Consider the following 27,733-nt stretch of genomic DNA (forward strand, 5'->3'; position numbering starts at 1 on the left):
AATAGAACAGCCATACAGAAAATGATAGAATTGAATCCATTTTTTATACTAGAGTAAACCCCAAATGGAGAGTATATTCATATATAATAAACAATGAAACAATGCAAATTCTAGTAATAGATGAAAACACAAATGAATTCTACTATAATGTGAGAGTGGGCATATCTCTCCTAACTATGGCTCAAAATCAAGAAGCAATAAGGGAATAGAGAGATAAATTTGATGACATTACAAAATAGCTTGGCAAGACACAATAAACAAAGTAAAACCACAAATGACAAACTAGGGATAATATCTGCAATTAACAACAGACACAAAATGTTCATATCCCTAACATATGCAGATTTACAAATTAGGAAAGAAAAAGATCAGCAATACATTAAAAAGATTGGGCTAGAGAATGAAAAGAGTTCATAGAAAGAGAAAGAAACAAATCTTGACCAAGTACAAAGATGCTCACCTTTATACACAAGAAGACTAATGCAAATTAAATTTGAGATTAAACTTAGATTCCATTTCCTGTTTGTTAGATTAGCAATGGTCCAAAGTGGACACCATACTCTATTGGTGAGCCTGTGAAAAAACATGCACCTCCAGACATTTCTGGTATTATTGAAAGAATGTTATAAAACCTATGATGGAAAACTTGGCATATCCATGAAAATGATGCATTGGGGAATTATGGGAAGATGGCAAAGTAGGAAGCATTAGGAATCTATCTCTTCATGTAGACAACAACTGGCAAAATCTGTCTGATGAAAATGTTTTAGAACGCCAGTGTCTATTAAAGTCTTCCGAATTCCAGAGTAAGGTCTGGACAGTAAAATATGACTAATTTCTAACAATTACAGCTCTTAGCACAGTAGCTACTACCCACTTGGCAGGGTGCTGGACCCATGTTCCTGGAGAAGCTTATATACTACCTCTGGGAGCAAGGTTAGACACAAAGGACCATGTTCTTCAAATAGCAGAGATCTGTGATCTCCCTGGAAAATCCTATTTCTGATCACAGAGGTGTAAGTGACTATTGTGTCTCTCACACACGCACACACACACACAGCAACAAAAACTCACACCCATTGTTCCCATTGTTATAAGCCCCTCCGCTAGGCTGAATGAACTTCCAGGAGATTTGAGAGGCAGCATCCTCTTTACCCTCTTCATTTTTTTTCACTCCCCCCCCCTCAGAAGATAGGCATTAAAGAGAAGGACATCCAAATGTGACTATACATGAGGGGAAATTAGAAAGTCACCATGCATACCCAGGGGAAGGCATAGGCTCAGAAATTATTTGAGAAAATCTTAAGTATTTTCACTTTAGACTAGTTCTCAGCACAGAGACAGATTACAACTACAAAAAAAATAAATTAATCAACAAAAGTAGAAACAAAACCCAGCAAATCCTAGGAAAATGAAAAATTTTGATTTCCAGAGTTACCACATTATTAGATTCAAATGTACAATTTTCAATGAAAACACCAAGTGTACATAAAAACAGGAAGGTATGGCCCATTCAAAGGAAGAGAAAAAAAAAAAAAAAGAAAGACTGAATCAACAGAAATAGCCCCTGAAAAACACCTGATTAATGAATGTCCTACTAGACAAAGATGTTAAACAGCTATATTAAAGATCCTCAAGAACTAAAAATAGCTATAGAGGAAGTCAAAAAATTGATACATGATCAAAATGAAAATATCAATAAAGAGAAAGAAAACCTAAAAAGAAACTATAAGAAATTTTGGAGCTTTAAAAGACAATACTGGAATGAAAAGTTTCATTCCAGTAAAAAAGACAGATTGAGAAGGCAGAAGAAGGAATCAATGAACTAAAGATAGGGCCAGGGAATTACTGAGTCAGAGTAACAACAACAAGAAAAGATTAAACAAAAGAGAACAGTACCAACATATACATTGTGGGAGTCTTCAAAGGAGAAAAGAAAGAGAAAGGTGCAGAAAGAATGTTTGGGGGAAAAAAAAAAAAAGTCTGAAAATTGCCCAAGTTTTATGAGAGATACAGATATAGATCCAAAATGTTCAACAAAATTCATGTAACATGAATTTAAAGACACATCAAGAAACTTCATAATCTAACCCAAAAGACAAAGACAAGGAGAGAATCTGTAAAGCAGCTAGAGAGAAGGGACTTATTATCGCATACAAAAGGTGCTCAATGAGATTATCAGCCTATTTCCTATCAGAAACCTTGGAGGCCAGAAGAGAGTGGCCCTATATAATGAAAGTGCTAATGGAAAGCAAAATATCAAAAAAAAAAAAATCCCATATTTGGCAAAATTGTCATGTTGACGTGGCAGAGAAACAAAGATATTCCAGGAATGATGAGGGAGTTCATTACCACTAGACCAGTCCTGCAAGAAATGTTAAGGGAGTCTGTGGGTTACAAGGTGAGGACAGTAGATGATAATATGAAGCAGAGGGGGAGTAAAAGATCTCACAAAAGGTAAATATATGGGCAATTATAAAAGCTAGTATTATAGTAACAACCATCTGTAATTTCACTCTGTGGTTTCTACATAGCATAAGAGACTAATAAATCTAAAAGAATTATCAGTTTATGTTTTCAGGCACATGATGGAGAAACATGTGAATATGCTACATACACAACCTAAAAAGGTGAGGACTGAGCTAGAAAGGAGCAGAGTTTTTTACACTATTAAACTAATGTAAATTCAAATTAGAGTGCTATGACTTCAGGATTCAAATATAATTCCCATGATGCAAACAAAGAGAACAGTTATAGCATATACACAAAAGGAAATAAGAAAGGAATTTAAACTCTCCAAAAAAAAAAAAAATCAATGAAACACAAAAGATGATAGTACTGAAGGAAATGAGGGATGAGAAAGCTGTAAGCTATGTGGAAAACAAATAGATGACAGAAGTCGCTCCTTATCAGTAATGACTTTAAATGTAAATTAATTAAATTCTTCACTCAAAGACAAACAAATGGATTAAAAAATAATCCAACTATATGCTATCTACAAGACACTCACCTTAGATTCCAAGACACAAATAAGTTGGTAGTGAAAGGCTGACATGTTATACCATGAGGACAAAATGAAATAAACTAGTCATAAAAAAGACAAATACTGCATGATTTTACTTACATGAAGTACTTAGTCACAATGACAGAGAAAGTAGGTAGAAGCGAGTATTCTAGGCATTGCAGGGAAGAGAAGATTAGGGAATTATTTCTTGATGGGTATAGAACTGCAGTTTTATAAAATGGAAAGGGTTCTAGGCACAACCTTATGAATGAATTAGTATCACTAAACTGTATACTTAGAAATGGTTAAGATGGTAAATTTGTATGTTATGTGTATTTTATTATAATAAAAAGTCATATTAGCATTTAGTTTTGATACAGAAACCCACTTCAAGGAATTTTTTGCATTTCAATAATAAAATATAAGTAATTACCTAAATATACTTTACTAGTGGCTGAATAAATGTTGATACATCCTCAAGTGGATAATAACTGAAATGAAAAAATGAATGATGGGTACTTTTATCCATTACTACATTACTGTAGCGTTCTCTTTAGTTATATTAAGTGAAAAAACAACTTGGAGAAAAGTGCATATTATATTACTAACTCTTAAGAAAGAGAAGTAAATACATATATAAATAAAAGGAAGTATATAGACACAAATGTGTCTATATTAATATTAATAAGATCATAAATTATAACATCAAAAAAGTACTACATATGAGAGATAGAATGTCTTGAGGAAATAGGCAATGAAGCTTAAATTTTTAAAAAATTAAGTCAAATATATATCATTATAAGACACTGAACATAAGAGCAACACAAAAAGTAAAAATAAAATAAAATTTAAAAATCTAAATGTTTATTTAGTTAGTGACATTAACACAAACAGAAAAGGACCATCTCAGATAACTTTAAAAGATAGTAACTTGATTTCACATTCACGATATAATGTAGCTCTAGAATAATAGAAATTACCAAAAACAAAACAAAAGAAATAAATAAAACAAAACAAAATAATGAAATAAAAAACCCGTCTATGATAATAATAGTGTTCACATTAGGGCTGTTAATCTAAGATGGTTATGGAAGTATTTTGCCAGAAATGAAATGAATAAGAATGTGTTGTCTTAATTCTATCATTCTCGGTGTTAGAAACAATTCTTATCATAGAAAACTGTATTGCCATAGAAACATAAGGAAATTTATGGCTATTCTCCAAGTTTTTATATTGTGGATATGTAAGAATTTATGATCAGTCTCAGTCAAATGTTACTGATGAATAGAGCTATAACTTCCTTTGGTAGAGCAAAAGCAATTATGATATACAACTTCTCTCCAGAATGATTTTCAATGAAAACCTTCATGTGACCCCTGAATGTTAAGTACTTTGCAAAAGCCAGGCTATTACTGAAGTATAAAAATGTTTTCCAAGAACAGAAGTGCATGTCTAAGTTCAAGGACCCTACAGATTCACTTAATTTTCTCATTTAGAAAATGTGGTATTCATTCCATTTAGCAAAGGTATACTTAATTCATCTGAAAACCATTTTTTTTTGGTTTCAGTTCAAGATAGTGACATAGGAAGACCCTGAACTCACCTCCTCCTTGGAACACACTAAATTACACCTATTAATAGAACAGTTGCTCCTGAAGAAGAACTGAGGGCCACCGAACAGCCAAAGAGAGTGGACAGCAAGAGAACAGGAAAAGAGATGGATACATGGTAAGGAAGAGAATCCTCATCCCCCCACACTGTGAGCCACAATGAAGTGGAATAGTACTGAGGGACTGGGAAGAGAACCCTCTGTCCTTGGATACAGAAACAAAGTGGTGGATTCAAAGAGAAATGAGGATACAGAAGGGATAACACTAGAATACCTCCAAGCACTAGGGGAGCCACTGAATGCTCTCTAGGTCCCTCTGACCTAGAGAATGACATGATTCATATTCCCACCCCACCTTAAAAGCCCAGACCAGAGCAGGGTCCAGATGCCAATGCAGGTGGGTCCAGTCATCTCAGTGAGCTTGTGACTTTAGTAAGTCCAGTTTCCACAGGCCTACAGCAATCCTGGTCATATTGGGGCCCAGAAACAAAAGCTTCATTAAGAGTGTCAGGGAACTGAGAGAACAGTCTCTCCCCAACCAACCATGAAGTCCAGACTGGAGCAAGGTCCACCTCAATGATCAGCTGGCAATCTCAAGGAACCCAGGGTCCACAAACCCACACCAGTTATCTTGTAGTGCTGAGCACAGAATACAAGGTGTGGCTTTGTGTGTGCTCTTTAAAAAATATTTATATTATTATTATTATTTTACTTTTAAAAATTTTGTCTTGTCTTGTTTTGATTTTATTTTTTCTCTTCTGTTTGTTTTTTCTTTTCTTTTCTTTTTCTAATTTTTTCTTTCTTTTCTTCATTTAACATTTTTCTTTTTCTTTAATTGTTGTATTTTCCCTTTTTTCTTTGTATAAAAAGCCATGATTTAAAAGAACAACTATCATTTACAGCTACAGCTCCAACTAACCAGCAGAACTCACCAAGCATTCACAGACTACAAAGAGAACATGTACACAGGACCATTTATTCAATTTTAGGACAAGTAATCATTTTGCCTAATCCATAGAAACACAGACAGAAAGAAAAACAAAGTGGGGAGACAGAATAATATGCTTCAAAAGAAAGAACAAGAAAAAAAGTAAAACAACCTAAGAAACAGAGATAAACAATATGCCTTATAAGGAATTTAAATTAAATATCATAAAGGTATTCACTGGGCTGCAGAAAAGAATGGGAGAACTCAGTAAGAATGTCAACAAATACATAGATAATATTAAAAAGAACCAATCAGAGTTGAATAATACAGCATGTAAAATAAACACACACACACACACAGACAGAGTAGGGAATCAACAGTAGATGATATACAGAAGAAAGTATCAGCCATCTGGAAGATAGGGTAATGGAAAGCACGTAAGCAATACAACAAGAAGAGGAAATAATTTTCAAAAAATGAGGATAGATTAAGAGATCTCTTGGACATTGGGTGGACAAACATACACATTATAGGAGTCTCAGATAAAAGAGAGAGAGAGAAAGGTGCAAAAAGTTTATTTGAATAATAATTGAAAATTTTCCTAACCTAGGGAAGGGAAATAGACATTTAAGTCCAAGAAACATGGAGAGTTCCAAACAAGATAAACCCAAGGAGGTCCATGCCATAGCATATAATAACTAAAATGTCAAAGGTAGAAGATAAAGAGAGAGGAGAGGAGAAGTCAGTTGAGGGAAATTGGAAGGGGAGGTGAACCAGGAGAGACTATGGACTTTGAAAAACAATCTGAGGGTTTTGAAGGGGCGGGGGGATGGGAGGTTGGGGGAACCAGGTGGTGGGTCTTAGGGAGGGCACATATTGCATGGAGCACTGGGTGTGGTGCAAAAACAATGAATACTGTTACACTGAAAAGAAATTAAAAAAAAAAAGTGTGAGAGAGAAACATAAGCCTTAACTGTAAGATTATCAACTGATTTTTCAGCAGAAAATCTGCATTCCAGAAAGGAGTGGCATGACATGATAACATAGTTATCATTCAAATTTGAAAGGGAGATAAAGAGCTTCCCAGACAAATAAAATAAAAAAGAGCTTATCACCACTAAAACAGCCTAACAGAAAATGTTAAGGCAATTTCTTTAAGTGGAAGAGAAATGGCCACAATTAGACATGAGAAAAATATGAATAAAAAGATGTAAAATATGACAACATAAACTATGGAGAAGGGTGTAAAAAAAAAGAAAGGGAAAAAGAAAGATATCTTCCTTTTCTGTTTTTTTTTTTTTTCTTTTATTTTCAGAATGTGTTTGAGCTTAAGGGACAACTAAGTTAATATGGACTGCTATTTACTTAGGATGTTATATATGAACCTTATGAAAATGACAAACATAAAAAAATAATGAGAAAGAAGGCCAAAGAAACACTACAGATACTCATTGATCATGAAAAAAGAGCAAGAAAAGAAGAAAGGAACAATGAACAACAACAACAACAACAACAACAAAAAAAAACAACAGAAAACAAATGTCAATAAGCACATACCTAACAATAACTACTCTAAATATAAATGGCCTAAGTGTGCCAATTGAAAAGCATAAGTGATAGGATGTATAAGACAAAACAAAACAAAGCAAGACCCATCTATATGCTGCCTACAAGAGACTCACTTCAGACACAGACACATACAGATTGGAAGAGAAGAGATGGAAAAACACTCACCATGCAACTTGAAGTGGAAAAAAAAATAAATAAAGGCAGGGTAGCAACACTCATATGAGACAAAATAGACTTTAAAACAAAAACTGTAATGAGAGACAAGGAAGGATACTACTTAATTATAATGGGATCAATCCAACAAGAAGATACAACTGTAAATATCTACACTCAGCACTGCATCACCTAAATACATAAAGCAGATATTAACATACATTAAGAGAGAAAATTATGGTAATATAATAATAGTAGGGAACCCTAATACCCCATTTACATTAATGCATAGATCATCTAGATGGCAAATCAACAAAGAAACAATGTCTGAATAACACATTAGATCAGACTGACATAATAGGTATAAATAGAATATTCCCTCTACAATCAAGAGAATATACTTTCTTTTCAAGTGCACATGGGACACTACCCAGAACACAGGATTTAGGCCATAAAAATAAGACTCAACAAATTTAAAAAGCTTGAAATCATACCACGCACCTTTTCTGACCACAATATTATGAAACTAGAAATAAATCATAAGAAAATAATTGGAAAAGTCATGAGCATGTGGAGATTAAACAACATGATACTAAACTACTAATGGGCCAATGAAACAGAAGAAATAAAAAAACACATGGAGGCAAAAGAAAACAAGGACACAATGGTCCCAAATCTCTGGAACACAATGAACACAGCTTTATGGGGGAAGTATTTGGCAATACAGGCCTACCTCAGGAAACAATTAAAAAAAAAAAAAACCTGAAATAAACAATCTAACCTTATGCTTAAAGGAACTAGAAAAAGAACAAACAAAGCCCAAGGTGAGTAGAGGACAGTAAATAGTAAAGATCACAACAGCAATAAATGAGTAGGAGCTAAAAAAAGGTAGAAAAAAAAATCAATGAAAGTAGATTCTTTGAAACAAATAACAAAATTGACAAACCTTTAGGCATACTCCTCAAGAAATAAAGAGAAAGGACCCAAAGAAATACAATCAAATGAGAGAGTAGAAGTAATAACTGGTACAACAGGAGCACAAAGGATTGGGGTACCTGGGTGGTACTGTTGGTTAAGTGTCTGACTCTTGGTTTTGGCTCAGGTCATGGTCTCAGGCTAGTGAGACTGAATTGCATGTTGAGCTCCATGCTCAGCACAGAGTCTGCTTAAGACTTTCTCTGGGGCGCCTGGGTGGCTCAGTGGGTTAAGCCACTGCCTTCGGCTCGGGTCATGATCTCAGGGTCCTGGGATCGAGTCCTGCATTAGGCTCTCTGCTCAGCAGGGAGCCTGCTTCCTCCTCTCTCTCTCTGCCTGCCTCTCTGCCTACTTGTGATCTCTCTCTGTCAAGTAAATAAATAAAATCTTTAAAAAAAAATAAAAAGACTTTCTCTGTCCCTCTGACCCTCCCCACCTAAAATAAATAAACAACAACAACAACAACAAAATCTTTTAAAAAATCCCCAAAACAGAAATACAAAGGATTATGAGAGAATGCTATGGAAGATTACATGCCAACAAACTGGAATGCCTAGAAAAATGGACAAATGCCTAGAACTATACAATCTTCCAAAACTGAAACAGGAAGAAATAGAAAAGCTGACAGACAGATTACAAGTAATGAAGTAGAATTAGTATCCAAAAATGACCCAAAAATAAAAATTCAGGACCAGATAGATTCAGAAATTAATTCTATCAGACATTTAAACAAGAGTTAATACCTATTCTTCTCAAAGTATTCCAAGAACAGTGGAAGAAGGAAAGCTTCCAAATATATTCCATGAGGCCAACATTATTCTAAAACTAAAAGATACCATACACACACAAAAGGAAACTGCAGGCCAATATCTCTGATGAACACAGATATAAAAATCTTCAAGAAAATACTACCGAATTTCATACAACAATGAACTGGAAAGCTCAATCACCACAACTTGTTGGGATTTATGCCTGGATTTCAAGGATGGTTAACTATTCCCAAATCAATCAACATCACACAGCACATTAACAAAATGAAGGATAAAAATCATATCATCTTGATAGATGCAGAAAAAAAAACAATTGACAATATTTAATATCCATTCATGATAAATATTATCAAGAAAATGGGGTGAAAGGGAACATACCTCAACCTAATAAAGGCCATATAAGAAAAAATCACAGCTAACATTGTACTCAGTGGTCAAAACTGAGACCATTCCCTCTAATGTCAAGAGCAAGACAAGGATGTTCACTTCACCACTTTTATTCAATACAGTCCTAGAAGTCTTAGTCACAGCAATCAGACAAGAAAAAGAGGTAAGAGGCATCCACATTGATAAAAAAGTTAAACTGTCACTATTTGCAGATGGTAAGATACTATACATAAGAAACCCTAAAAACTCCACCAAAAAACTACTAGATGTAATAAGTGAATTCAGTGAAGTGGCAAGAAACAACAACAACCACAATAATAATAATAATAATAATAATAATAAATCAGTAGTGTTTCTATATACAAACAATAAAGTTGCAGAATGAGAGGTTTAAAGAAAAAAAACAACACAGTTTGGCTATTGTGGACATTGCTGCTATGAACATCGGGGTACATATGGCCCTGCTTTTCACTACCTCTATATCTTTGTTGTAAATACCCAGTAGGGCAATTGCAGGGTAATAGGGTAGCTCTATTTTTAATTTTTTGAGGAATCTCCACACTGTTTTCCAAAGTACCTACACCAACTTGCATTCCTACCAACAGTGTAAACAGCAATGTCCACGTTCTCCAAACTGTGGAAAGAGCCAAGATGTCCTTCAACAGAATGGATAAAGAAGATGTGGCCCATATATACAATAGAATATTACACAACCATCAGAAAGGATGAATACCCAACTTTTGTATCAACATAGATGGGACTGGAGGAGATTATGCTGAGTGAAATAAATCCAGCAGAGAAAGTCAATTATCATATGGTTTCACTTACTTGTGGAGCATAAGGAATAACATGTAGGGCATTAGGAGAAGGAAAGGGAAAGTGAATTGGGGGAAACTGGAGGGAAAGATGAACCATTAGAGACTGTAGATTCTGAGAAAGAAATTGAGGGTTATGAAGAGGAGGAAGGTGGGAGGATGGGAGAGCCTGATGGTGGGTATTAAGGAGGGCATGTATTGCATGGAGCCCTGGGTGTGGTGCATAAACAATGAATCTTGGAACATGGAAATAATAAAACTAAGATGTTAAAAAATCTATAATCACATCAAACACAATAAAATACCTAGGAACACCCTTAACCAAAGAGGTGTAAGATCTGTACTCTGAAAACTAAAATACTGATGAAAAGATATGAAGGGGCGCCTGGGTGGCTCAGTGGGTTAAGCCGCTGCCTTCGGCTCGGGTCATGATCTCAGGGTCCTGGGATCGAGTCCCGCATCAGGCTCTCTGCTCAGCAGGGAGCCTGCTTCCTTCTCTCTCTCTCTCTCTCTGCCTGCCTCTCAGTGTACTTGTAATTTCTCTCTGTCAAATAAATAAATAAAATCTTAAAAAAAAAAGAAAAGATATGAAAAGGACACACAAAAATGGAAAGATATTCCATGCTTATGGACTAGAAGAATTAATATTGTCAAATATCCCTATCACCCAAAGCAATCTACAGATTCAATACAATCCACATCAAAATATCAACAACATTTTTCACAGAACTAGAACAAATAATACTAAAATTTGTATGGGATCACAGAAGACCTTGAATTGCCAAACCAATCCTAAGAAAGAACAAAGCTGGAGGTATCACAATTTCAGATTTCAAGATATACCACAAAGCTATAGTAATCAAAACAGACGCTATTAGGACAAAAGCAGATACATAGATTAACAGAAGAGAACAGAGAGCCCAGAAATAAACCCATAATTTATATGGTTACTTAATTTCCAACAAAGGAGCCAACAATAATCAATGGGGAAGAAACAATATCTTCAATAAACGGTGCTGGGAAAACTGGACCGCTACATGTAAAAAATAAAAGTAGACTAGTTTCTAGCACATTAAATGAAAATAAATTCCAAATGGATTAGAAACATACACATGAGACTTAAAATCATAAAAATCCTGAAGAGAGCACAAACAGTAATCTCTCTGGCATTAGCCACTGCAACATTTTTCTAGATATGTTGCCTAAGGTTAGGAAAACAAAAGCAAAAATAAACTGTTGGGGCTGCATCGAAATAAAACTTCACTACACAGCAAAGGAAATAATCAACCAAACCAAACTAATGGCATTCTACTGAATAGAAGGTATTTGCAAATGACATATCTGATAAAGGGTCAGTATCCAAGTATGTTAAAGCTAACACTAATGGTGCATGCAAAAGTGAACACCAGAAAAGGGACAGGATGCTCACTCCCATGCTCCTAGTACAAGGGTTTAATCAGTCATGTCATTATATCACATCATGAATATCCAAGCACATCAAGCCAGCCTGACAATTTTTAAACAATTAGGATTACTTGAAATGTAGGATTACATCCAATATAATTAATAGTAATCAGTGCTTTATGTAATTGTGAAGCATTGCAATTTTAACTAATGATTATGCAAGTATCATTATGAAACATTAGAGGGCTAACTCAACTTATTTTTAACTCATGGGATAAGGAATGAAAGAGTTGTCTCAATCCAACATGTAACTATCTTAAGCTAACATGTACACAAATTACCTGAAGTAGATCAGAGATAGCTACATATTTTGCACTTCCCACTATGAAGCTGAGTCTATTTTCCCTCTTCTTTTTTTTTTTTTTTTAAGATTTTATTTATTTATTTGACAGAGAGAGATTACAAGTAGGCAGAGAGGCAGGCAGAGAGAGAGAGAGGAGGAAGCAGGTTCCCTGCTGAGCAGAGAGCCCGATGCGGGACTCGATCCCAGGACCCTGAGATCATGACCTGAGCCGAAGGCAGTGGCTTAACCCACCGAGCCACCCAGGTGCCCTATTTTCCCTCTTCTTGAATAAAGGCTAGACTCCTGCTTGATTTGACCAATGGTTGGTAGTGGAAATGATATCTTTCCAGTTCTGGGACTAAGCTTTGAGAAGACTGGTAGCCTTCACTTTTAGCTTCTTAGAAGTCAGTGACCAATATTGTGAAGAAGGCTATAGAATAAGGTGAGGAGGAGGGAAGAGGAGGAGTGAGTAACCTCCCTGGATGTCTGTATCTGTGGCAAGCTCCCAGCTGAAGCTACACATTTGAGTAGCATCAACTGCACTGTGTGAGAAGCAAAAGATCTGACCTGTCAATCCCAATCAACCCACAGAAATAGGAGAAATACCAAGTCGCTGCCATTTTAGGTCACTAATCTCTTGAATGGTTTATTGTACAAGAACAGACAACTAAAGCACTACCCACTGTCTCTACAGCTTCCCTTATGTTTCCCCAGCTTGTACTATTTTCATGAATTTTGGTTCATTTCCACAAAGTTACTTGCCCCGAACTTTACTGTTTTTCCCACTGGCTGTAATGGGTTAATGAGTAGAGTAACATAGCAAACAAAGAATTGAGAATGGTAAAGCCTTCCCACAAACCCAGGGTCATAATCCTTTGGGCTATTACTTGAGAAAGAAATAGACTTCTGGTTTGATTTAAGCCACTGTGTTTTGGAGGTTCTTTATAGAAGTATTGAAGCTGGTACATTTACTAATACAAACACCCCCTAGCCCACTACTATAGGTAACATAACTTTGTTTTGGATTCAATCAATGCTCTCATTTTTAGCAGATCTATTTTCATGAGTTCCAGTATTTGTAGCTTATTATCCTACCCTATGTGATCTTTATGGGGGATGGGACAAGAGTTTCAATGTGTTTGAAATGAATAATTTTCTAGAACAATTTCCAGGGAAAGCCATAAAAATATGAATGATACTTATACTCAGTACTATGACCTGTAGGTAGGAGAAACATCTTCCAATAATGTGTGCCATAAAACCAAACTTCTCACAACCTACATAATAATAATAATACTTCATAATACTCTAGTTTATTAGCCAACAATAAGTTTCTGATTATGGAGAAGAATAACCCAAAGAATCCAAAAAGGAAAAGTAGAAAATTTCTGAATTAGTGGAGGTAATTTAAAATTAGAATCAACATCCTGGAAAATAAAAAGGCCTGAGGGAAGGTGACTCACAGATTATGTGTGAGGTTACTTAATGTTTGAAAGGCCAGCATGTAAACAAGGATGCAGTTATAAGGTGTATGGCACCGGGAAAGCAAAACTAAACAAGAAAAGTAAAGGCAAATAAATAGAAATTCTGGACTCTCCCTCCAGTATTTGTGAAATTTGAAATATACAAAAGAGGATATTCCTTTTTCAGTTTAAAATATAATTCAAATTTGAATTCTCATGGCTTTTCCAACATGACTATCCTATACACTTGAGCACAAGAGTACTAATATTTCATAATGCCCATCTGAGTTAAAATGTGCTTGTATAAAATGTATGAACCCAAGTTTTCTGGATTGGTGTTTCTCTTCTTAACTTTAGCTGCTAGAATATTCATAATATCATCACAATTATGATACTTATTTTAAACAAGGAAAAGTAACTATTAATTATATTTTAATATTTATATGTTAGTATGTAACACCTATCTTAACTATATATTTATTATATTTTAAAGGATTTATTTATCTATTTTAGAGAGGGAGTGTGTGCGAGAGGGGGGAGCAGAAGAGAGAGAGAGGTAAAGAAGACTTTCCCCCAAGTGCTGAGCCTGACCTGGGGCTCCATTTCAGGACCCTGAGATCATCACCTGAGCAGAAACCAAGAGTCAGATGCTTAACCGACCGAGCCACCCAGACCCTATCCCTACATATTAGAGTACCCAGCATTACAAAATACTAACATTTTAAGCTACTGTTATCAATAAAGTGCCAGTAGACCTTCTTATATTATTGGAAGTAAATACAGAACTCTATTATATTGTTAGTGTCGGTGTGGGAACTCTCATGGAAATGCCCTTTTTTGTCTCTGATGAGAACTTTTGACTTAAAGTCGATTTGGTCCTATATGAGTATTGCTACCCTTGACCTCTACATGTTTATGTATGCCGGAAATACATTTCCATCCTTTCACTTTCAGCCCACTAGTGTCTTCAGGCTTAAGGGAGTCTCTCATTGGTAGCTTATCATTAGATCTTTTATAAAAAATCCATTTAGGGGAAGAGTCAAGATGGCAGAGAAGTAGCAGGCTGAGACTACTTCAGATAGCAGGAGATCAGCTAGATAGCTTATCTAAAGATTGCAAACACCTACAAATCCAATGGTAGATCTAAGAGAAGAAGAACAGCAATTCTAGAAACAGAAAATCAACCACTTTCTGAAAGGTAGGACTGGTGGAGAAGTGAATCCAAGGAGATGGGAAGATAGACCCTGGGGGGGAGGGGCTGGCTCCTGGCAAGCGGCGGAGCAACGGAGCACAAAATCAGGACTTTTAAAAGTCTGTTCCATTGAGGGACATCGCTCCAGAGGCTAAACCGGGGTGAAGCCCACACAGGGTCACAGAAAGATCAGGGGTATCTGAGTGTCACAGGGCTTACAAGTATTAGAACGGGGAAGCTGGCTACAGAGACAGAGCCGAGCAGTGAGCTCCCAGCTTGGGGTTACCTTGAACCGGCTGCAGGCTCGGTGAGCTCGGTGCGAGGCCGGAGGTCAGGCAGATGGGAGTAACTGGGCGCTGTTCTCTGAGGGCGCACTGAGGAGTGGGGCCCGGGCTCTCAGCTCCTCTGGCGGGAGACCGGGAGGCTGCCATTTTCATTCCCGTCCTCCTGAACTCTACGGAAAGTGCTCAGGGAACAAAAGCTCCTGAAAGCAAACCCAAGCGGATTACTCAGCCCGGCCCCTGGTAAGGGTGGTGCAATTCCGCCTGGGGCAAAGACATTTGAGAATCACTACAACAGGCCCCTCCCCCAGAAGATCAACAGGAAATTCAGTCAGGATCAAGTTCACCTACCAAGGAGTGCAGTTTCAATACCAAGGAGAGCAGCGGAATTCCAGAGGAGAAGAAAGCAAAGCACGGAACTCATGGCTTTCTCCCCATGATTCTGTAGTCTTGTAGTTAATTTATTTTTTTCTTTTTCAATTTTTTTTTCTCTTCTTCTGCTAAATTTTTTTTAACTTTTACCCTTTACTTTTTTAACGTTTTTTTAACTAGTTTAACTAATATATATATATTTCTTTTTTATACTTTTTCTTTATTCGTTTTCTTTTTTTAATTGCTTCTTTTCTTTCTTTCTTTCTTTCTTTCTTTCTTTCTTTCTTTTTTTTTTTTCTTTCTGAACCTCTTTTTATCCCCTTTCTCCCCCCTCACGATTTGGGATCTCTTCTGATTTGGTTAAAGCATATTTTCCTGGGGTTGTTGCCACCCTTTTAGTATTTTACTTGCTCCTTCATATACTCTTATCTGGAAAAAAATGACAAGAAGGAAAAATTCACCACAAAAAAAAAAAAAAAGAACAAGAGGCAGTACCAAAGGCTAGGGACCTAATCAATATAGACATTGGTAATATGTCAGATCTAGAGTTCAGAATGAAGATTCTCAAGGTTCTAGACGGGCTTGAAAAAGGCATGGAAGATATTAGAGAAACACTCTTGGGAGATATAAAAGCCCTTTCTGGAGAAATAAAAGAACTAAAATCTAACCAAGTTGAAATCAAAAAAGGTATTAATGAGGTGCAATAAAAAATAGAGGCTCTCACTGCTAGGATAAATGAGGCAGAAGAAAGAATTAGCAATATAGAAGACCAAATGGCAGAGAATAAAGAAGCTGAGCAAAAGAGGGACAAACAGCTACTGGACTACAAGGGGAGAATTCGAGAGATAAGTGACACCATAAGACAAAACAACATTAGAATTATTGGGATTCCAGAAGAAGAAAAGAGAGAGAGGGGAGCAGAAGGTATACTGGAGAGAATTATTGGAGGGAATTTCCCTAATATGGCAAAGCAAACAAGCATAAAAATCCAGGAGGTACAGAGAACACCCCTCAAAATCAATAAGAATAGGTCCACACCCTGTCATCTAATAGTAAAATTTACAAGTCTTAGTGACAAAGAGAAAATCCTGAAAGCAGCCTGGGAAAAGAAGTCTGTAACATACAATGGTAAAAATATTAGATTGGCAGCATACTTATCCACAGAGACCTGGCAGGCCAGAAAGAGCTGGCATGATATATTTAGAGCACTTAATGAGAAAAACATGCAGCCAAGAATACTATATCCAGCTAGGCTATCATTGAAAATAGGAGGAAAGATAAAAAGCTTCCAGAACAAACAAAAACTGAAAGAATTTGCAAATACCAAACCAGCTCTACAGGAAATATTGAAAGGGGTCCTATAAGCAAAGAGAGAGCCTAAAAGTAGTTGATCAGAAAGGAGCAGACACAATATACTGTAAGAGTCACCTTACAGGCACTACAATGGCACTAAATTCATATCTCTCAATAGTTATCCTGTATGTTAATGGGGTAAATGCCCCAATCAAAAGACACAGGGTATCAGAATGGATTAAAAAAAGAAAAAAACAAAGCCCATCTGTATGTTGCCTACAAGAAACTCATTTTAAGCCTGAAGACACCTCCAGATTTAAAGTGAGGGGTCAATGATCATTAATCCATAATGAGATATCACCTCACACCAGCCAGAATGGCTAAAATTAACAAGTCAGGAAATGACAGATGCTGGTGAGGATGTGGAGAAAGGGGAACCCTCCTACACTGTTGGTGGGAATGCAATCTGGTGCAGCCACTCTGGAAAACAACATGGAGGTTCCTCAAAATGTTGAAAATAGAACTATCCTACGACCCAGCAATAGCACTACTGGGTATTTACCCTAAAGATACAAACGTAGTGATCCAAAGGGGCAGGTGCACCCAAATGTTTATAGCAGCAATGTCTACAATAGCCAAACTATGGAAAGAACCTAGATGTCCATCAACAGATGAATGGATAAAGAAGAAGTGGTATATATACACAATGGAATACTATGCAGCCATCAAAAGAAATGAAATCTTGCCATTTGCAACGATGTGGATGGAACTAGACGGTATCATGCTTAGCAAAGTAAGTCAAGCAGAGAAAGACAACTATCATATGTTCTCCCTGATATGAGGAAGTGGAGATGCAACATGGGGGGTTAAGGGGGTAGGAGAAGAATAAATGAAACAAGATGGGATTGGGAGGGAGACAAACCATAAGTGACTCTTAATCTCACAAAACAAACTGGGGGTTGTGGGGGGGAGGGGGGTTGGGAGAAGGGGGGTGAGGTTATGGACATTGGAGAGGGTATGTGCTATGGTGAGTGCTGTGAAGTGTATAAACCTGGCAACTCACAGACCTGTACCCCTGGGGATGAAAATGTATTATATGTGTATAAAAAAATTAAAAATTAAAAAAAATCCATTTAGCTGGTCTCTGTCTTTTAACTGGAGATTTTAAACCACTTATATTTGGAGTAGTTATTTATGGGTAAGGACTTACTATTGCCACTTTATTAGTGTGTTTACAGTGCAGCCCAGTGAAGGTGAATCAAAGTTGCAACTCAGGGCTGACAGTGGGGTCCAGTGAGGGAAGACACACCATGACTTAGGATCCCCAAGAACAGGGCACAACAGTGACTATGCCCTGGGGGCATTCTCACTGCAGTGCCATCTCCAGCTCCAGGGAGGAGACAGAGTAGAGAGCTCTGGGCAGCTCTGTCATCTAGGTTCAGCCCTGGTGAAGACTGTAGGTCCTCCTTAGCAAAGTCTACAAATGCCCATCGTGGTGAGGTTTGCTAGGATTTCTCTGCTCTCCTGGTCCTGCGAGATGGAGTCCCTCCAAGGGGACCCCTCCTGGCACTGAACTGCTCAGACCGGGGGAAGGCATAATGCAGGTAAAATGCTCCCTATGCTTTCCTATGTGGGAATCATCAGTCTGTAAGCTCTGTAGACTTTCTGCTGTTTCACTTTTGTAGTCTAGAACTTTCGCAGAGCTATTCCCCCATCAGTCTGTAGTTATTTATTGTTTTGTTATTTTTGTGGGCAAGACAAGAGTTGGGGCCTCCTAGCCCACCATCTTATTGACATAAAATATTATGTCAATAATATTATTGACATAATAAAAATATTATTCCTTTCACTTGGTTAGAAATTTTACCATTCCCCTTTAGTTTTGATTCTGTGGTTCTATGGTTTTCCAATTTAACAGAATGTGTTCTAGTTCTTGAAACTTATCAAGATTTTTTTTTTTTTAAGCCTAACACACGATTCTTAAATAAATGTACTTTGGGTTTTTTTAAAACAATTTGAAAAGACTGTGGTATTTTTCTTTTTTTTTTTTTCTATTTTAATCCCTGAGTCACTTAATCACTATATGCTTACTGAATTTTTATCAACTTGATCTAAGTTCTAAGAAGGTAGCTTTAAAATCTTTCACTATGATAACTGTTAAATCAAAATCTCCCTGTATTTCTTTCTTTCTTTTTTTTCTTTTAAGATTTTGTTTATTTATTTGACAGCGAGAGAGATCACAAGTAGGTAGAGAGACAAGAAGGGTGGGGGGAAGCAGGCTCCCTGCTGAGCAGAGAGCCCAATGTGGGGCTTGATCCCAGGACCCTGAGATCATGACTTGAACTGAAGGGGCTTAACCGACTGAGCCACCCAGACACTCCCTCCCTGTATTTCTAATAGTTTTTGTTTTATATAAGTTTCAATGATTTGTCATTAAGTAAATTTACATTTAATCAAGGGTTTGATTTTGTCAGATTTTGCTTCTGCATCTTTCGAAGTAATCATGGGTTTTGTCGATTACTAAGGTATATTACACTGCCTTATTTGTACATAAAACCAACCTTGCATTCATGGGATAAATTCCATTTGGGCACAATGCATAATCCTATTTATAAGCTGCTGGATTTGATTTGTTAAGTATTCAAATGAAAAATTCTGCACCTATATTCATAAGGAATATTGTTGCATAACTTTCTATTCTTGTGCTATCTTTGGCTAGTTTTGTTATCAGGGTGATTCTAGCCTCACAGAATGAGTTGGGTAGAATTCCTTGCTCTTTTATTTTTTGGAAGGATAGCTCTTAAATCTTTTTTTTTTTTTTTTTTTTTAACTTTGGTAGAATTCCCTGGTCAAGACTTCTGGTCTTGGGTTTTTCTTTGAGAAGTTTTTTGATATATTATTGTTCTTACTGGTCATAGGTTAGCTCAGAATTTTCTGTCTTCTTGAGTCTGTTTTGATAGCTTGTGTTTTTCTAATAATTTGACCACAGCAGTTTTCTAATTTGTGCATGATTGTAGGTAACATACCCTTATAACATTCTCCTGTCTAAAAGGTCAGCAATAAGGTCCCTTCATTCATCCTAGAGTGAGTAAATTGCTTCTTCTCTTTTATATTCTTGAACAACATGGCTCGAGGTTTGTCAGTTTTGTTTTTCCTTTCAAAGAATTTAAATTTTAGTTTCACTGATATTCTTCACTGTGCTTTTTATTTTCTATTTCATTAATTTCCACTCTAAACTTCATTATTTCTATCCTTATGAGATCTCTGTTTTAGTTAGCGCATCCTTTTCCACAGTCTTGAGGAAGTACATTGTTGATAAGATTTTTCTTCTTTATTAAGTTGGCATGCTCAACTATAAATCTCGCTCTGAGTATTTCTTCATCTTCATCCCATAAATTCTGGTGTGACATGTTTTAATTCTTACTTATCTCAAAGTAGTTTTCTTACTCTCTGTGGTTCTTCCTTTGAACCACTGACTATTCAGGAGCATCTGTCTAATTCCACATATATGTGTGTTTCCAAATTTCTGTTGTTAGTGACTTCTGATTTCTTTCCATTGTGGTCAATAGCTTGTATAATTTCAATCATTTTCAATTTAATAACACCTGTTTTGTGGCCTAACTTGTGGTCTACATTGAAGAATATTTCATGTGCCTTTAAGAAAAAGGTGTATTCCATTGTTTTGGGTTTCAGTTATATGAATATCTGTAGGGTATGGTTGGCTTGCAATGCTGTTCAATTCTGTCCTTGCTCCCCTCTGTCTAGCTGTTGAATCCATTACTTATGGTAGGGTTGCAGAGTCTACAACTATCATGCTTGAATGATCTATTTTCCCTGTTCAGGTTTATCAGTTTTTGCTTTCATGTACTTTTGGACTCTATTGTTAGGTGCATATATGTTTTTAACTATTATACCTTCTTAATGGATTGACTCTGTTGTTGCTATAAGATGTCCATCATTGTCTCATATAAAAAATATTACTGTATAATCTATTTTTGTCTAACATTAGTAGTATTACTTCAGCTCACTTTTAGTTATCATTTGTGTGGACTGTGTCTTCACAACCTTTTACACCCCAAAGGTTTATGTCTCCCTATCTGAAGTGGGTCTCTTGTAGACAATGTATGGTTAGATCATGTTTTCCTTTCTTTTTTATCCATTCTGCTAATCTCTGCCTTTTAATTGGAACATTTTATTAACTTACATTGGTTGTGATTACTAAAAAGGTATGATTACATTTGCCATTTTGTTTTCTGTCTTCTATATTTCCTGACTTTTCTGTTCCTCTATTATTCTATTACTGACTTATTTTGTGTTAAATAATATTTTTCGTATGTACTGTTTAAAGAGCTAAACAGTTACTCTTTGAGTTACTAAATCACTATTGTGATTTAATTTTAGACTTAGATTTCTCTTTGATATTTCTTATAGAGAAGGTCTGCTACTGACAAACTCTCTCATTTTCTTTTTCTGGAAATGTCTTAATTTCTCATTCTTTTTTTGAAGGAAATATTTGTCGTATTTAGAATTATTGATGAGCAATTTTTTCTTTTAGTAATTTGAATATGTCATCCTATTGTTTCCTGGCATCCATGGTTCCAGATGATAAATCATAACTTTATGGAGAACTAATATCCATGAAAAGTCACCTGTACTTCCAAATTCTTTATTTGTCTGTGTAATTTGGTAATTTGATTGAGATGTGTCTGAATATCTTTAAGTCTATACTTTTTGAAAATTCACTGAGTTTCTTGGATGTGCAGATTGTTTTCCTGAAATTTAAGATGTTTTTAACCATTATTTATTCATATATTCTTTCAGCCCCTTTCTCTTCTCTCCTGGGACTCCTGTTACGCATATCTTGGTATACAAAATGGTATCCCACAAGTGTCTGAGGCTCTCTTCTTCACTTTCTTCATTCTTATTTTCTTTCTGTTCTCAGATTTGATAATCTCAATTGCTCTCTCTTCAAATTTGCTGATTGTTTCTTCTCCATACTTGAATCTTCTATTAAGCCCTGCTAGTGAATTTTTAATTTACAGTTGTTGTATATTTCAATTCAAAAATTTCTATTAGGTTCTTTTTTATAATTTATGTCTCTTTGTTAATATCTATTTGACGAGATAGCATTCCCATATTTTAATGTAATTCTTTGCATATGATTTTCTTTAGTTCTTTGGACATATTTTAAATACCCGATCAAAGGTTCTTGTTGTGTCTCCCCCCGACCTCCACCCAGTTGAAAATCTTTGTAAGCCCAATGTCTGGGCTTCCTCAGAAACAATTTTGTTATTTTTTTTTGCCTTGTGTATCAACCATTCTTCCCTGTATTTTTCTATCTCATAATTTTTGTTAAAAACTGGTCACTGCAAATAGTATTATGTGACAACACTGAAAATCAGATTCCTTTCTTCCCCAGGAGCTATGGAGAATATTGCTTGTTTTAGTTGTGCTCATTCGTTTTCTCAACTAATTATTTCTGAACTAATACTCCAAAATCTGCATTCTTTGTCATGTGATTCCACTGAAATCTGTACTAGTTCAGTGGTTAGTTAATAACTGGAAGATATCTTTGAACATATTTAGAAGCAGTAATTCTCCTAGTCTTTTTTGAGGAGGACTTTGTGTATTTTGGGTCACATCTTTAGTCTTCAGTCTTGCTGTTTAGAATTTGACCTTAGCTTTTGCTTTCTGCTTTTCCAGAAACTCAAGGTAACCCAGAGCTGAAAACCCAAGGTATTCTCAGATGTTTTCAAGAATTCACACTACACTGTTCTTATTTTTGCCCTAAGATTCCTAGAAATATGTCAAAACTTTTTACAGACCCTATGTATATAATTTCTGCCTTCTTTTTAAAATTTACTCTTTATTTAGCCTATTGGTTGTCCCAATTGTTATCTATCACTTCAGGCAGCAATAAATTAAAAACACTTGCCTGTAACTGTTTTTGACAAACTCCTCTCCCATCTTCCCCTCCAGCTCCCAAATAAGGCTTTTTGTGCTGGGTGAAATCTGAGTCAGGTTTTCATGTGGGTTCTTCCAGAGAACCACCAAGTTTTGTTCTGCTTCTTCCAATGACTACCAGGCTACTTTGGAGGGGGGTGGGCAGGTTGTTATTTTTTAGTGTTACTGCTAAACTAAAGAGCAGGCAATGGGAATTAGGCAAGTGAAAAATTCCACTGAGTTAAAAAAAAAAGTTATTACAAAGAGTCATCTGTTTTTCTTGAATAAATGTTCCCTGGGTTGTTTTTAAGCCTTGGTTAATTTAGGAATTAATGACCCAAAATTATGATGTTCCCTTTTTTTTAAAACCAATTTTTCATTGCTTTTATGGAAGAGCAAATTTTCAGGAGTCTTTACTTGTCTATTTTCAATATCTTTACCTCGGATGGGTCCTTAAATTATTAAAACCTTAATCTTACATGTGCTATGATTTTAATTATATTGACTATAATAAACTTAAAGGGCTTCATTAAATATCCAACTCAGTGTTTGTAAAATCATAAGTGCCCAAACAAAAATAATTCAGTTCATCTAAATTTATGTCAGTTTCATTGAAAATTTTAGTTTACCAGAAGATTCTATTTTGTACTTATTAGTTGAGATTTTACTGTCACTCTTTTGCTCTTTAGTACATGTTCCAATTTAAACCTAAATTTCATCTTCCTAATAGTAAAACATGAAAGGAGCATTGGTTGGACCGACTATCAGAGTTTTACTAATTCCCACCAACTGCCCTTCCCCATTTTGGGATGAAACAATTTCCATTTTAAGGCAGTAGTCAATTTTGAGGCTTTTTTTTTTTTTCAATTATGAATTTTTGACTTTGCTTATAGTTTGAATATCTTTCACTCATTTATCCCTGCTAATCCCACACCCCTCACCCATCCCAGATACAATGGTATCATTTTTCTTGAAGAAAGCAACTGGACACATCATAGGAAACAATGGATTGAGCTTTTCAGGTTGCTGGGGGAATCAATAGGAGAAGAAATGATTCCAGAACTGATGATAGTTACAGTAGGACCTTAAATTTCATCCTTTGGACTTAGTACACGCTGTATCAGCCTTCTAGGTAATTTCTTCCTGGAAACCCTGATCTTTCTGCTGAAATAACTCTAAGCAATTTTCTCAGAAATACTTTGCACTTTCTTTCCATGATCTCATGTAATATGTGGTTCATAGGTTATTTCTAGTGCTTAGAACTAGGTGTTTGAATTTATCTTTGGACATGTTTCTAGCCATAGACTCCACCCCTCCCTAACCTAAAACATTTATCTCTCATCTTTGCATCTATAGTATTTAGCACAGTGACCTACATGGTGTCAACCCTTCTGTTAATGAGAGGAACAATGGCTATTTCTTTTTATCTATGCTAAGGCCCTTACAGACTTAAAAGATGGATGCTTATGTTCATAAGGTCTTTCTAAAAATGTAATAGTCTTATATATGTAACTGGCTTATGACAAGTGTGTAGTTCCAGAGACAACTTTCTTACAGACAACATTTCTAAGTGGGATATAACGTCATATTTGGAAATGTATCTAATGTTTGTAGACTGTTGTATTACTATGCATGTGTGCACATACACAGGCTGAAGGCTTAGGATTAGAAAGGGGTTGAGGGCAATGAATGACTGAAAATCATTCTGAAGCATACTTCAAAAGCAACCTCTTCTTCATGAAGAGATTTATGATCTGTCTCACACGCATCTCTCTCTCTCTAGAGACTATAAACCATGCAAAGCAGCAACACCCGTATTTTAGCAAAAGTAATTTGAGAAGAGTATCATAATAAAATTCTCATCATTTTTGCTTTGGTACAATTACCAGTATATGCACAATGATGAACTAGAATAGCTCCTGTGAAATTTTTCCAGGAAAAATTAGCCAAGGGTATAATATATTGTGTACCCTTGGGTAATCATGGCCTTTCTCCCATATGGTTCCAAAAACCCTTATTTAATTCAGTCATATATTTTCAGAATTACATAATTACATTTAACCTATGGTAAAATACTAGTAGAGCAAACAGTATATATTTTCAATTAATTTTTTTTCAAATTTTTCTTAGAGAATTCTTTATGAAGTAACACAGAGAAAACTACCAATATGTAGATTATTATTCATTTTTTTTAAAGTGGCTTCACTTCTTCAATTAAAAAAAATTCCACGTTTTCTTCTACACATTTCACTAAAACTAATTCTAAGAGAAAAGCCGTTATTTTAAAATTCATTTTTACATAAAAATAGTAATTTCCAAGGAGATCAACTTTGTTATTAAAGGTGTTTCTTTTGATTTGAGACCGCTTTTTCTACATGGTTCGAGAGTGATGACTGAGAGTGTAAAATGTGAGTAAATACAAACCAACAAGGATGGAGTAGAGGATGCCTGGCCTATCTGATGGTGGCTGGATATTCCGGTCCTGGTCAACAGCTTGGATGGGCGGGGTAACAATGATGGGGTTCAGTTCTTCCTGGAAAAAAATTCAGACAGTTTAGTTCAGCTTTATTATTAATGCCTCATGAAAAACTGACACTCAGGGATTGGGTATTATAGTTTGGACAGCTAGGTAATATCTGAGCTAGTATTACACTCAGGTTTCAGGGATTAGATATTATAGTCTGGACAGGCAGGTAATATCTGAGCTAGTACTCAAAATCAGGTTTCAAGATCTGTAACTTAACATATTAGACAATTTTGAATCTGAAGAAAGAGCAATGTGGCCTCAAGGTCAAAATGAAAAGACAGATTAATTATGAACTTAGAGAAAGATATCAATACAGTTTGACTCTTCCCTAGATATAATTAAATCAGAAAAAATGTGAGGCTATCAAGTATTATTTTTATCTGTGTTTAGACAAGATTTGTAAGAATATTTACATTGTTTTTCTTCCAAGATCGTGTTTCAAAATTTCACATAACTTAATTATATTAAGATAAAATCTTTAAAAAGTGATGCTTTAGTCGAATAACAATCAAAGCCCCATCATTGCAAATTTTATATAGTTAAAATTAATTCCATATCATGCATGTATATACATTTAACTTGTAGTTATCCATAAGAAGATGTTATTTATTTATTTATTTATTTATTTTAAAGATTTTTATTTATTTATTTGACAGAGAGAGATCACAAGTAGGCAGAGAGGCAGGCAGAGAGAGAGGAGGAAGCAGGCTCCCTGCTGAGCAGAGAGCCCAATGCGGGACTCGATCTCAGGACCCTGAGATCATGACCTGAGCCAAAGGCAGCGGCTTAACCCACTGAGCCACCCAGGCGCCCAGAAGATGTTATTTAAAATAGCAATACATTTCTCTAAGTCCTTGTTTCCCAATATGATATTCAGAGGTGGACTTTCTCCTATCATGATAGGCAAACATTTTTCTGTTAAGAACCAGATAATAAATATGTTTAGGTTTTGCAGGACATAAAGTATCTGAGTCAGCTTTTCAACTCTGCCACTATTAACACAAAAACAAGAAATGGGCATGACTATATTGCAATAAAACTTTATTTACAAAAACAAATGGTGAATAGGATGTGATTTGTTAACCCCTGTACTAAATTATAAGTTATAATTTATAACAGGTATGCTGAAAAAACAAATATGCACTCCACACAGATAAGTTTGTGATGCATAGTATTAAATAACTTTTCAAAAAGCTAATCTACTCTACTGCAGGTCTTTTCAGAGACTTATGTGCTAATTTGCATAATGACTGTCCAAGAAAGGGGTTTATTTGCACATTTTCTAGAATCACCCATTTACATCTTAAACTCTTACACTCCCTTAGAACACAGCTTGAGAAATACTGCTTTAAGTCTCTACAATGCTCAGGCCAAATATAATAATAATTCTATTTTTTAAAAGATGTTATTTATTTGAGAGAGAGAGACACAGTGAGAGAGGGAACACAAGCTACGGGAGTGGGAAAGGAAGTAGCAGGCCTACCCCTGAGCAGGGAACCTGATGCGGGGCTCGATCCCCAGGATCCTGGGATCATGACATGAGCTAAAGGCAGATTTTTAACGACCGAGCCACCCAGGTGCCCCTATAATAGTAATTCTAAAGGGAAATAATGTCTATTTAAATATATAACTTCACATTCTAAGGAATCACTACAATGTTACTTTAATTCTTCTCAAATGATAGAACCTTGACACATATCATGTACTTTCAAAGAAAATCAGTAATTTCTAATCTCAGCAGAAATGCACAGTGGTGCCATGCTAAAAAGGCAATGGTATTAAACTGTACTGTCTGATACTTAATTTTGATTAGTTATTATGTTAAGTGATGTTAAGCATAGCTATAGTACTAAAATATATTAAATTATTGAAGTTGCAATAATTAAAAATAATCACTGACCAATAATATGGAGTTCACATACATCTGAGGGACTCTGCCCAGTTCATAATCTCTCTTGGGCTCTCAGTAGTCTAAACATTATTAATATTTTCCTAAAACAGAGAGCTCCTGGTAGGGATAACTTTCTAATACGCTATTCACTTGCTGAAACGTGGATTCAGCACCATGAAAATATCAAGTCAGTATCAAAATTATGCCATTAAATCCAGATGACTACTATTTTGTTGTTGTTGCTGCTGTTTTCACAGAGTACAACACATTACAACAGAATACTTTTCTTAGACTCTTCCCCTTGCTCCCTGTTTCTGTCCCTCTTTTTCTGTTTTATGCTTTCTCTCCTCCCCCCTCCCCTCCCCTCTCTCTCTCACTCACACAGACACACACACCCCTTCCCAATTTCCATTTTACTTCCTCTGTAATCCTGGATTTCTCTTGGAACTGATAAAAATCCAAAGCTCTTCAAAGTACGTTATGTTTGAATGCAGGAGTTAAGGGCTGACAGCTCATCCCAGACATTTTTTCAAAGGAATCTGAGCGTTAAAGTCTCCGTAGAGCTAAGCTACTTCAATCTGGTTCAACTAGCAAATCTGTGGTAGCTTTTCCCAAAGTACAGGTCGATTCAGACCTTGCGAAGCCATTTCCAACCTCAGAATTTTTTTTGCAATCCATTCCTCCTTCCCATGCTCAGGGAAATATACGAAGGGACCCTCAGTTTCTGTTGTTGGAAATAACTTACCCAGAATTAACAAAAATTGAGTCTGAGCTCTTCTGGGAGAGGGTCCCAGCTGATCACCTTTACTCCACT

General features: G+C 35.9%; 1 protein-coding gene across 1 annotated transcript in view; it reads right to left on the reverse strand.

Moving 5' to 3' along the window:
* Nucleotides 1-27,733, reverse strand: part of PCDH15 (protocadherin related 15) — a 784,172-nt gene that overhangs the window by 462,658 nt on the left and 293,781 nt on the right. Inside the window, exon 9 of the mRNA XM_059397646.1 lies at nucleotides 24,926-25,034. Within this exon, the coding sequence (XP_059253629.1) occupies nucleotides 24,926-25,034 (109 nt within the window). The remainder of the gene's footprint in view (nucleotides 1-24,925; nucleotides 25,035-27,733) is intronic.

Source organism: Mustela nigripes, chromosome 4 (genome assembly GCF_022355385.1).
Source record: "Mustela nigripes isolate SB6536 chromosome 4, MUSNIG.SB6536, whole genome shotgun sequence".
Taxonomy (NCBI): Eukaryota; Metazoa; Chordata; class Mammalia; order Carnivora; family Mustelidae; genus Mustela; species Mustela nigripes.